Source organism: Tursiops truncatus, chromosome 2 (genome assembly GCF_011762595.2).
Source record: "Tursiops truncatus isolate mTurTru1 chromosome 2, mTurTru1.mat.Y, whole genome shotgun sequence".
Classification (NCBI taxonomy): Eukaryota; Metazoa; Chordata; class Mammalia; order Artiodactyla; family Delphinidae; genus Tursiops; species Tursiops truncatus.
In genome coordinates this window covers 94,775,675-94,788,686 of record NC_047035.1, presented here as the reverse complement: position 1 = coordinate 94,788,686, position 13,012 = coordinate 94,775,675, and the positions used below count along the sequence as shown (strand labels likewise).

Sequence of the window (13,012 nt, the reverse complement as noted above, 5' to 3'; positions counted from 1 at the left end):
CACATTTTCTTTATCCTCGTGAGTTTATCCTTTTTTAATTCTTTACTGTCATTTTAGTGTGTTTCCAGGATGCAGCAGGGATAAACTATGTGGATTTAGTGTGCTGTATTTTCCTGGAAGTCCCATTGAGTTTTGTTTTGTGTTTTAAAATTAATTAATTTTATTTTTGGCTGCATTGAGTCTTCATTGCTGCATGCGGGCTTTCTCTAGTTGCAGAGAGCGGGAGCTACTCTTTGATGCAGTACACAGGCTTCTTATTGCGGTAGCTTCTCTTGTTGAGGAGCACGGGCACTAGGGCACATGGGCTTCAGTAGTTGTGGCACACAGGCTCAGTAGTTGTGGCTCATGCGCTGTAGAGTACATGCTCAGTAGTTGTGGTGCATGGGCTTAGTTGCTCCGTAGCACGTGGGATCTTCCTGGACCAGGGATTGAACCCATGTCCCCTGCATTGGCAGGCGGATTCTCAACCACTGTGCCACCAGGGAAGCCCCCATTGAGTTTTCAATTTCAGTAACAGTAGTTTTCATTTTAGGAAGCCGTTGAATATTTTCCACATCTGCCTGGTGCTGCCTCTCCCCAACCCCAAACCACCTCCTACCCCCGACCCACCCCATAAAGTTAACATAAAGTTAGACTCTAAACCTGCTCAAACCTGGTGTTTTTATTTTCATAAGGTGCTTTTTTTTTTCCTTACCCATGTGTGGGGAGCTTCCCTAGGCCAGTTGGCAGAGTTTTTTAGTCCCACATTTATTGGAGTTTTAGCTCTGTGAGAGAACCTGTTTATACAGGGAGTCTCAATCCTAAATTGCCATTTCATATGGCCTCAAGCCTTATTTCTTGTCCTCCTAGCTCTTACTGAGTCTTAAAACTTCTGGAGTTTACCACAGATTTAGCATCTGCTCAGATGCTCTGGCACTGAGCTCTGTCTCTGGTTCTAGCACTGGGAGCTCAGAAATTCACTTAAGCATACTTTCTTTCCTGTTATTTTATGCAGCATCTCTAGGTGATTAAAACAAGAGGGTTTCAGTGTCTGTTTTTCTGTCACTATCTATGCACGTTTATTCTGTGATTTTGTGTCTCTTGAGAGAAGAAGCACAAGCTACAGTGTTCTGAGGCACTTGTGTTTTAAAACAGGTAGAAAATACTATAAGATGGAGGATACGCCGGGATGAAGAAGGAAATGAAATTAAAGAAAGCAATGCTCGGATAGTCAAGTGGTCCGATGGAAGGTGAGCACAAATGCCTGAAGAGTATGGAAATGCCCAGAATGTGGCTGGGAGAGATTAAGCTTTGGAATATGAGCTTATTTGGGGTACACCTCTTATTAAAGACTTTCCATTGTTTAGTCCCTGGCATTGCAAAGAAAACCTGAGAGAAATATAAATAGGCAGTTGAGGGTCATACAGGCTGGTGGAAGACATTAAAAGTAGGCCGGAAATGTGACTGTCCTCTTTGGCTCCAGCATAGTAGTCTGGAGAAGTTAGACCAACTTCCCTCCCTCCTTACAAATTGACGCTTTAGTAAAACTGCCCTTCACTGGGAAGGTGGTAGAGGCTGAGTGAATGTCACAGCATGTTTTACTTCTAAGCATAAACATACAGAGTGTTGTACTTCTGTGTAGGTCGTTTTCCACATCACGCCTTCTTTATTCTTTCCTTCCTTCTGAATCGTGTGTAAAGAGAGAAAGCAGCAGCTGAATCACATTTTAAGTAAAGTAAAATGATAGAGTGAAAGCTTTCTGACTTACATGTGAAGTGTTCCTTCTTTTCAGCATGTCCCTGCATTTAGGCAATGAGGTGTTTGATGTTTACAAGGCTCCACTGCAGGGCGATCACAACCACCTTTTTATAAGACAAGGTACCGGTCTACAGGGACAAGCCGTCTTTAAAACCAAACTCACATTCAGGTAATTACTCTCATCAACGTACTATTTGTTACAATAAAAGCGGTGAAATATAGGTGTTGTTCAAAGTGCCTGACTCCTGATTGGCATAACCTTGCAGTATAGTTCCCCAAAGACCAAGATCTGGTTCTCAGCTCTGAAGGTTCAAAGGCTATATTGTCAAGTTGCTGTTTCACAGGGAACCAGGTTATGCTACCTAAACTTCCAAGAGACTGTTATGTAAACCAGGATGTCAGTTTATTAATTCCAGTGATTACTATAACTGCCAGGAGGCCTAAGAATACTTGCAGGTCAGTGCAGTAATTAGAGGTTGTTAGTGTGCATGCAATCAGAGGAAAGGCAGTGAGTTGGTGGGTGTGAAGGCTGAGGTCATCTTGTTCTTTAGGCTGCTACATCCATTACCTCTCCAAGGATGTGTCCCCCAAGCAGCCCAGGATACTCAGGTCAGCTATCGAGAGTATCCCCCTTGTCTAGGCAGCGTAGGCACTACAATGAAACATTCCTGTTTTTCTTTTCTTGATTCTAAGCAGACCATCCTCCTTGGGTAATGCTTATCTTTGGAGAGGGCACAATATTCTTGGTTATGACTTACAGTTTTGAAAATTGTAATGGTCAAGATTATAGGCTTTGGAATCAGATAGACCTGTATCTGAGTCCCATTTCCACTTGCATGACCTTGTGTAACTTTCTCAACCTTTCCTTGCCTCAGTTTCCTAATATATAAAATGTAATAATTATCTCATTGAGGAGCTGTGACAGTGAAGTCATGTAATATGTAAAACATAAAAGTACAGTGCTTGGCACTTAGTATTCAGTAAGTGCTGCTTAAGACCATCCATTTACTGCTTCTAGAGGGTAACTGTGCTGTGCAAACCTTTTTTACTCCAGCTTTCTGTACTTCACTTTACTTGTGAGATAAGAATGTTTTAGTAAGCCACAGAATGAAGGAAGTTCAGAATCCCCATCTAGTATATTGTTTTGTGTCCCTGCCTATTTTTTTCTAGAGAATAGGAAATGGTCACTGGCCTCCTTTGATGTTGATATGACTGGCTCACAAATGTATTTGCTAAACAATGAGGTATTTTTGTTCATTTCCTGCAGACCTCACTCTACAGACAGTGCCACACATAGAAAGATGACCCTGTCACTTGCAGATAGATGTTCAAAGACACAGAAGATTAGAATCTTACCAATGGCTGGTCGTGACCCTGAATGCCAGCGCACAGAGATGATTAAGGTATGTTGGCTGAGGCTTATCCTGGAATTTTGGAATATTAAGAATAGCATTTCCTAAAATGTTGTTCATCATCTCCTACTGACCCACTGTTTATCCTTCCAGCTGGCATGAACACAGAGCTGGTTTCATTTCCTAAGCATTTGGTAAATGGGTAATAGGGTGATAGTCCTAAAACAAACCCTGGCTTGGGTTCTCTCCCACCAGGTCCTGAGAGTTTGGCAAACAGATGACTGAAAGAATCTGAACTTTCACAGATAATTTCAAGGATGATTAAATCATCTATGTCTGGTTTAGAGTCCATGTCAAAAATCAGTGGAAATGCTCGAGAGATTTGGTCTAGGTAGAATATAAATAGACAAGAAGTTTCCCCCCTTTTCTCCTGAAGGTAGGGGAGCTGGAGGGACCTTGAAGACTCCAGGACCACATTGAGAGATGCCCCAAGCCCTCCTTCACATCCCCAGCTTGCATGGAAATGCACAAGGAATCAGCTAGTTTGTTCTTAATCCCTGTTCTACTGACAGTGATTTTTACTCTATACTCAGCACAACCACATACTATTTAATGAAACAGTGTCCAGCAACAGAATTAGAGTTGTATGCAGTAATAAAGCAATTAAATGAGGAATCAAAGAAACGCCAGAATACCCCTGACTTCTCATACCCTGGCCCTGCCTAGTGAACCCCAATGTCTAGAAGCCAGGCAGATGGAAGGGAATGAAGGCTCTGCTTTGGGGCTCAGGGACCCTCCCCACCAGAACCTCCCCATCCTGCCATCAGGAGCTTTGGGGAGCTCTCTGGGTTGAGGGCCCCAGACTGGAATATGTGGGCACCATGGTAGTTCGGTGGAGCCTGGGCAAGTCGGGTGTCTGTCTCAGGGTGAAGAGAACCCGCCTCCCTCAGGCGTCCGCTGGACATGAACGAGGTTCCTCAGGCTGGTCGCCACACTCTGGGCTCTGCCTGGCAGCACAGGGGACGCTGCATCTCCCAAGGCTGTGCCGGTGCCAGTTCTGATGGGGCGGTTGGTGTGAGGGAGGGAGCCTTTGCCTCTTCACCCTGTGTTTTCTTCACGCCTTCGAACTGAACAAGGTGATGACCCTGTGTGGTACAGAGGTGTAAAATGGAGAGAACTGTACCCTGAGGACATAGGAACTGGTGTTATCCTGGGCGAGGCATTTACGTGTTCTTTACAGTAAAGTAGTTTCAAGGGGGCACTAAGTGAGTTCATTTTTTGTTTTAAAGTTCAGTAATTTATTTGCTTCTTTACAGAAAGAAGAAGAACGTTTGAGGGCTTCTATTCGTAGGGAATCTCAGCAGCGCCGCATGAGAGAGAAACAGCACCAGCGGGGGCTGAGTGCTAGCTACCTAGAACCTGATCGATATGATGAGGAGGAGGAAGGTGAGGAGTCCATCAGCTTGGCTGCCATTAAAAACCGGTACAAAGGGGGCATTCGAGGTGAGTTTGGGCAGAAATTAAATGTCATCATGTCGGGGTCCAGGAATTTATCTTTGCATTGAGCATACTCTGAATGCTCAGTCACTGGACATTTTGTTTTTAAGGAACCAGTGTTAATGAGTGAGACATTTTGAGGTCTACAGAGCTAAAGACTCATTGTGGAATCCTTTCAGGTCAGCCTGGAAGGGCAGAAGCTGCCTGTGCCCTCTCGCTTTCAGACTCATCCCTTGAGCTTCTGCTTTCTGATTTGAAAGTCTGCCGATTATATTTGGAACTTCTCTCAACTTTTTAAATTACTAGTTAAGAATCAAGAAGTTCAGTTTTTAAGAATCAGGAAGTTCAGTTTTTCAGCGAGTACATGTGTTTTCTTTCAAAGTTCTCCATTGCATATTCCCTTCTTTCACAAGTACCAATAATTTATAATGGTTAACATTTATTCAGCACATACTGAATCCCAGGCAAATACTCAAACATGCATCCTATTGGATCCTCATAACAATGTTAAGACCCAGTTACTAGTATTGTCTTGTTCTTTTTTAAAAAAATTGATCACTGAACTAATTATATTAGTTTCAGGTGTACAACCTAATGATTCGGTATCTGTATATATTGTGAAATGATCACCATAATAAGTCTAGTTAACTTCTGCCACCGAAGATAGTTACGGAATTTTTTTTCTTGTGGTGGGAAGTTTTAAGGTCTGCTCTCTCAGCAACTTTTAAATATGCAGTACAGTGTTATTACCTTTAGTCACCACACTGTACATTACATGCCCATGACTGATTTATCTTCTAACTGGAGCTCCTACCATTTGACTCCCTTCACCCTTTCCTCCACCCTCCACACCACACCTCAGGCAACTACTAATCTGTTTTCTGTATCTATGAGCTTGGTTTTTTGTTTTCCTTTTTTTTTACATCCTTCATACAAGTGAGATCACAGTGTTTGTCTTCCTCTGTGTGACTTATTTCACTTAGCATAATGCCTCAAGGTCCATTTTTGTCTTGTTCTTACTGAGGAAACGGAGACTTTGAGAGGTTGAGTGGCTTGCCCAAAGACACATAGTTGGTACGTGGACAGTTCTTGAACCAAGGCGATCTGACTTCTGACGTGTCTATCTCTAGAAGTTTCCCCACAGCCTGCAGCAAGATGTCATGCTTAAAAAAGCAAACTGAACCTGAAGATGGAAAACCTGGGCTGGACTCAGCTCTGCCACTTTTTGTTTAGTTTTGTTTTTGGCCGTGCTACACGACCTATGGGATCTTAGTTCCCCAACCAGGGATCAAACCCACACCCTCAGCAGTGAAAGCACGGAGTCCTAACCACTGGACCCCCAGGGAATTCCCAACTCTCTTACTTTTTAGTTAGATGACTTTTGGAAAGTTACAGTACCTCTTTTCTGTTACCCTTATCAAGAAAAGAACAACCTATTAGTAATAGTATTTATACCATGATGAGGTTGTTTTGAGAATCGAATGACATAATACATATAAAGTACTTCATCCAGCCCTTGGCATATAACAAGTACTAAATAAATGTTACCCCAAACTATTGTCATTGTTCTTACCACTCATCGGTTTTGGGCAAGTGACTCCATGTCTCTGAATACTGAGTTCCCCATCTATAAAATGAGGATCTAATCCCCCCCAGGTTAGCTTTGATAGAGATTTGGGAATCACTGTACAATGTAAGGTATACCTTGGGTGACCATGTTCCTGGTTTTGCCCTGTTAGAATGATAAATTATAAGAACACCCAATTTTCCCTTTCTCTGACCATCCTGTGAAACTCCCTTCTTTTTCACAGCAACTGCATTTTATTTATTTTGGGACTATAGTACAGAGACTTTTTTTTTTTTTTTTTTTTTTTGGTGGTTCACGGGCCTCTCACTGTTGTGGCCTCTCCCGTTGCGGAGCACAGGCTCCGGACGCCCAGGCTCAGCGGTCAGCTCCGCGACATGTGGGATCTTCCCAGACCGGGGCACGAACCCGTGTCCTCTGCATCGGCAGGCGGACTGTCAACCACTGTGCCACCAGGGAAGCCCCTAGACCTTTTATTTTTATTTTTATTTTTTTTGTTAGTGCAGATTTCCCACAGAAAATATTAACTGTGGAAATAAATCACATATACACTAAATAAAAATGAAAAAGTTGAGGATTTTTTAGGGGAGAGTTATATAATATTCAGTTTCCCAGTGATTAAAAACCTAATGGAGAAGTTCATTAGTGATCAGTTCTGTCCAATAGTCAGATAGGCAGGGAGTGGGGAGAAGGGGAGAGCATTGGGTTCTGAGGTGAGGGGGTTGGTCTAACATCACCTGTTCTTATTCTACCTGCGCTTCATCTGGGCTGGGGCATCAGCACAGGCTGTTATTCATCTCCATCTCCCTTTGAAATGTCCACTTGGCAACAAACCGTCTTTACAGGACCAGGAAACCACCTCTTGCTTTTTTTTTTTTTTTTTTTTTTTTTGCGGTACGTGGGCCTCTCACTGCTGTGGCCTCTTCCGTTGCGGAGCACAGGCTCCAGATGGCGCAGGCCCAGCGGCCATGGCTATGGGCCCAGCCGCTCCACGGCATGTGGGATCTTCCCGGACCGGGGCACGAACCCGTGTCCCCTGCATCGGCAGGTGGACTCTCAACCACTGCACCACCAGGGAAGCCCCCACCTCTTGCTTTTATCTTTAAAACTTATTTTGGAATTAACTGTTACCCTGATAAAAGAATGAGTCAGACTTTAAAAACTTATTTGGAAATAGTGGTGTCTGTCTCTTTAATCAGCTTGCACAAGCCTTTTTAATATTTAAAAATGGTCAGATACCAAAAAAAAAGTGGTCAGATAAACCATTCTTGTATTTGAGAGGATAAGTGCTTCATTTCAACATATCTAAACTTACATTTACCTTTTTTTAAAAAATAAATTTATTTTTATTTATTTATCTTTGGCTGCATTGGGTCTTGCTGTGCATGGGCTTTCTCTAGTTGCGGTGAGCGGGGGCTATGCTTCGTTGCCGTGCATGGGCTTCTCATTGCGGTGGCCTCTCTTGTTGCGGAGCACGGGCTCTAGGCGCATGGGCTTCAGTAGTTGTGGCACGCAGGCTCAGTAGTTGTGGCTCTTGGCTCTAGAGTGCAGGCTCAGTAGTTGTGGTGCGCGGGCTCTGTTGCTGCGTGGCATGTGAGATCTTCCCGGACCAGGGCTTGAACCCGCGTCCCCTGCACCAGCAGGCAGATTCCTAACCACTGCACCACCAGGGAAGCCCACATTTACCTTTAAGTTTTAAAAACTTTTAATTATTTGTTTCCTCTGGAAAAAATGTACAAAGGAACTAAAGATATTCATCAGAAGAAAAATCTGGGAATGAATGGATCATTGTCTTTGAAAGTCACTTACAAATCTTCTTCCTTTGCTTTCAGAGGAACGAGCCAGAATCTATTCATCAGACAGTGATGAGGGATCAGAAGAAGATAAGGCTCAACGATTACTCAAAGCAAAGAAACTCACCAGTGATGAGGTAAACCAAATTTATTCAATTCTAGAGGTTTACCCTGTACCTACAAGTCAACTCCTGGAATGAAAAGGAGCTCACAGCCCAGGAGCACAGATAGATGTCTACACACTTCACTGAAGCTCAGAGAGATAAATCCAGTAACAGGACTAGGGGTGGCCCAGAGGAGGGTCTGATACCTCTGCTCAGAGAAGGAGACCTCTCGTTGGGTGTTGAAGGAATAATGGTAGGTGTGCAGGGCAAACCAGCCAGGGTGGGCATGCCAGGTAGATGGAAAGGCCTGGGGGAAGACACATGGCCCTGAGATACAAGGCTCGACTAGAGAACTAGAAATCATTAGTATGGGTAGATCAGAGCATGTATCTCTTCTTTCTTTTTCTCTTTTTATTTTCAATATATTTTTTAAATTACAGAAATAATTCTTATGGTAGAAAAATCTGTTTTTATTTAGATGAACTCATATTTGAAATAGTATTGAGTAATTCAAGAAAATAAATTCCCATCTATTATTGAAATAAATTTCCAAAGGAATTTTAACTTATGTTTTTGACAGTATCCTTTTCAAATTATAAGAGTACAGGTGCTGAGAAATTTTAAGTCTTCTTTCAAAATATAATTGACATGTAACATTATATAACAGTATATTAGTTTCAGGTATACAACATAAAGATTTGATCGATATATGTATATATTGCAAAATGATCACACCACAATAGTTATATGTTTAGTTATAGTTATATGTTTTTTTCTTGTGATGAGAACTTTTAAGATCTATGCTCTTAGCAACTTTAAATTGTACAATACAGTATTTATTTATTTATTTATTTATTTATGGCTGTGTTGGGTCTTTGTTGCTTCACGTGGGCTTTGTCTAGTTGTGGTGAGCAGGGGCTACTCTTCGTTGCGGTGCATGGGCTTCTCACTGCGGTGGCTTCTCGTTGTGGAGCACAGGCTCTAGGTACGCGAGCTTCAGTAGTTGTGGCACGCAGGCTCTAGAGCGCAGGCTCAGTAGTTGTGGCGCATGGGCTTAGTTGCTCTGTGGCATGTGGGATCTTCCTGGACCAGGGCTCAAACCCATGTCCCCTGCGTTGGCAGGCGGATTCTTAACCACTGTACCACCAGGGAAGGCCACAATACGGTATTATTAACTGTAGTCACTCTGCTGTACATCACATCCCCATGGCCTACTTATTTTGTCCTTTTATTTATTTATTTTTAATTAATTAATTAATTAATTTTTGCCTGCGTTGGGTCTTTGTTGCTGTGCACGGGCTTTCTCTAGTTGTGGTGAGCAGGGTCTGCTTTTTGTTGTGGTGCGTGGGCTTATTGCGGTGGCTTCTCTCATTGCAGAGCACCGGCTCTAGGTGTGCTGGTTTCAGTAGTTGTGACTCACGGGCTTTAGAGCGCAGGCTCAGTAGTTGTGGCACAAGGGCTTAGTTGCTCTGAGGCATGTGGGATCTTCCTGGGCCAGGGCTTGAACCTGTGTTGCCTGCATTGGCAGTCAGATTCTTAACCACTGCACCACCAGGGAAGTCCCTATTTAAGTCTTTTTAGATTATTTTTATCTTTGCTATTCTTGAATTTTGCTATGGTATGTTACTTAGTGTTTCCTTTTATTTTCCTGATTGGGATTTGTTAGATTTTCTGAATCTGTAGATTGGTATTTTTCATCAGTTCTGAAAATTTCTCAGCCATTAATTCTTCAGATATTACTTCTGTACCATTCTGTCTCTCCTTTCTTCCTGAAACTCTGATTAGATGCATGTTATTCCTTCTTACTTTATCCTCCATGACAGATCCTCAGTCTCTCTTTCATATTTTCCATGTCTTTATCTCCCTGCATTCTAGGACAGTTCTTCAGATCCTTTTATTTCAGTGCTTCTTTCTTTAGCTGTCTAATACATTGTTAATCTCTTGCATTGAATTTTTACTTTGTTTCAGTTTTTTATCTCTAGCGGTTTAGTTTCTTTTTCTAATTGGTCATTTTTTAAAATTCTGCTCCTAAATTATATTTTTCAGTTTCTCCTTTTAATGTCTTTAAATATTTGAAACCTACATGTATGGTCTTTTATGTCTGAGAATTCCAGTGTCTAAAATCTTTACATGTGTGGTTTTACAGCCAGTTACTTCTGCTGGCTCTTTTTCATGATGACTTATTTCTCCATGTGCTCTGCAACTGATTTACTTAGCTCAGATCAATGGGAATTTTTGTGGTTTAGATTGATGGATTCCTCCAAAGATGGTATATATTTGCTTCTGCCAGGTACCTTGGGACTACTTTAAATTATATTCTTCGAATAAGGTCTTCTTAGTTTTACTGGAAGTATGGGTTCTGACTTGTGGTTATGAATTTTCCTAGAAATTTTAAATTTTTTGTTTTAATCCCCTGTTAATTAGTTCTAATGTTAGAGATTAGAAATTATCCTGCAGGCATTTAGAACAGGGGTTGGCAAATTACATCCCACTGACCTAATCTGGCCTGCCACCTGTTTTTTCAAATAAAGTTTTTTAGGAATCCACCCATGGTTATTCATTTATGTATTTGTCTATGGATGTTTTCCTTCTATAGTGACAGAGTTGATTAGTTGCAACAGAAATCATACATATGTCTTGTAAAGCCTAAGACATTTATTCTCAGGCCCTTTACCAAAAAGGTTTGCTTACCCCTGCCTCAGAGAAATGGGCCTGGGTTTATTTCTACTTCACCTGAACACTAAAGATACAGTCCTTTGGGGTCTGCTATTAATCTGCTCCACTTGGCCCTTGTCTCCTGTCCTCAGCACCCTGCAAGGCATAAAACCTTAAGCTCATGTTCACACAGTTTGGTAAATGTCTTCAAGGAGAAAGCCTGCTTTCGTGCTGTGCTTATCTCTGTGGGTTCTTGCTTTTGCTTAATTTTAGGTCTCTGATTACACCTTATTTTCTTGCCATCACTTTGGTTTGTTCATAGTTTTTCATCATTGTAATTTTCAATGGGAGGGTTATTCAAAGGATTGTTCTGCCATATTGTGGGAACATTGTTGTGTTCCTGTTATTCATGATTTTAATGTATTTTGATCATTTTGGCCTGTGAACTGTGAGCTTCTGTGAGCTCTTTTCTCATGTGAAACAGAATTTTGTTCTTGTGTTATTGTTAATTACAACATTTAATATTTCCCAGTCTTTCTTGAAAGTGGCATGCTATGGAAGATAACTAGACAAAAATTGTTAAATTATTCTGCAACATACTTGTTTTAAATTAGATAGGAAACATCTTAATCATGCATTTATGTATGAGTATTTTAGTATTTAGTATTTTAGTATGTTGAACTGTTGGCAAACAGGAATCCTCATCTAAGCAGATGCCGTTTTATTTTTTGGCAAGCAGAAACTGTGAATAAAACTTGAAAAGTGCCATGGGACTTCTGTTTATTTCTAGTATTCTCAGAAATGAGATTTCTAAATGTGATCCATCAAATAGTCTTCTTCTAGTCTGGGCGATTGCAAACCTGTAACTTCCTGACTTAAAAATGTCTCTTGCAAATGCCTCCTAGCTGTCTGTTATACAGGCATTTTATTTTAAAATAAATGCCTCCTAGCTGTCTGTTATACCTCTATCTTCCGCACCCAAATACTCGCCGTTAAGTCTTCCTGTACCCCTCCTTTCCCCTTTCCTGACAACAGAGACTTTACTTCTGCCTGGACCTCCCAACCCCTGCCTCTGCCTCCCCTTATTGCCCCAGTTCAAGTCCTGGCATGGGTCACTATGGGAGAGAGGACGAAAGGGGTCAGACCTGCTCTAGGTCCCTCTCCTTATTTGCACACTAAACCCTACCCACACGCCATGAGCCTAGTTATTCCTCTGAGATAAAGCGAGTTTTCAGACCCCAAGTCCCCACCCCAGAGAAACACCGTTGTCACCAGAGCATTCCTTGATATGGGGAAAGGGCATGGGTCTGGATTAGAATTAACTGGATTACTGAATCTTGGGCTATTTTATACTACTTGTATGGCCTTGAGCAAGTCATCTCACATTTCCAAGTCTGTTTCCTCATCTGTTCTATGGGGTTTATGCTCGCTGCCTTGTAAAGTTGTATTATAGTAAATAACAGATATGAAAGTGGGTGAATGCTAGCTTCCCTTCCCCAACAGGGTCTAAGTTACAAAAAAGGAGAGAAACGGAACATTTTATCCTCCCTTATTTTTGTAAGCAGTGAAAACTTTAGAAAACCTAAATTACAGCAAAAGTGGAAAGATGGGTAGTAGAAGAAACTGTGGAAAAGGGAAAGACTGCTGTGGAAAGGAACATGCAGACAATGGGAAGGAAGGGCATCACTGCCAGGTCTCAGCTTTCTTGGATGAAAGAGATGACCTGCCAAGGACTACCTAGAATGTGGTGCTGGTGGTCTGGTTCCTCTCCATGTCTCTCTTTCCTCCCCCAGCTCTGCCTCGTGGAGCCTCCCTTCCCCCCTTGTCATCCCTGCCTTACCTGTTAGAGGCCCCTCTGTTTATGGAGCCATCAGCAACTTGGAACCAGGGTAGTCCCAGCTTCCCCTCCAGTGTGGTTGGGATTCTGAATGTGTTTCCGTGGAAGCCTTGACACTCTTGGTGTTGGTCACTTATACTTTAATACACCCTTATTTGTATATATTCTTAGGTATATTTTGGGTTAAATAAATTCTGAGAGCTGGTTTCTAATGTGAGTTTTACAATCAGTCTAAAAAATAAATTGTTGGAAGACAACTCCAACAATTGGGCTGCCTGTTCCTGTGTCTTTAGGGACCTGCATTCATGGCTGTATTAGGAAGCTTTGTGTTCATCTCAGAGGTCTCTGAGACTGTCCTCAGTTTTTTTCTTTCTTTTTTCTTTATTCTGCTCTGCAGTAGTTATTTCCACTATTTTATCTTCCAGGTCACTTATCCGTTCTTCTGCTATCCG

The 13,012-nt window shown here is 42.0% G+C and overlaps 1 protein-coding gene across 3 annotated transcripts in view; it reads left to right on the top strand.

Moving 5' to 3' along the window:
* The window catches only part of LEO1 (LEO1 homolog, Paf1/RNA polymerase II complex component), a 49,264-nt gene that overhangs the window by 31,515 nt on the left and 4,737 nt on the right, over nucleotides 1-13,012 (top strand). For 2 of the 3 annotated variants that reach the window (XM_019932891.2, XM_073801005.1), the window contains exons 7-11: nucleotides 1,135-1,229; nucleotides 1,772-1,906; nucleotides 3,005-3,140; nucleotides 4,406-4,592; nucleotides 8,004-8,101. In XM_019932891.2, coding sequence (XP_019788450.2) covers nucleotides 1,135-1,229; nucleotides 1,772-1,906; nucleotides 3,005-3,140; nucleotides 4,406-4,592; nucleotides 8,004-8,101 — 651 coding nt within the window. The remainder of the gene's footprint in view (nucleotides 1-1,134; nucleotides 1,230-1,771; nucleotides 1,907-3,004; nucleotides 3,141-4,405; nucleotides 4,593-8,003; nucleotides 8,102-13,012) is intronic. The other variant, XM_019932892.3, reaches the window with a different exon arrangement.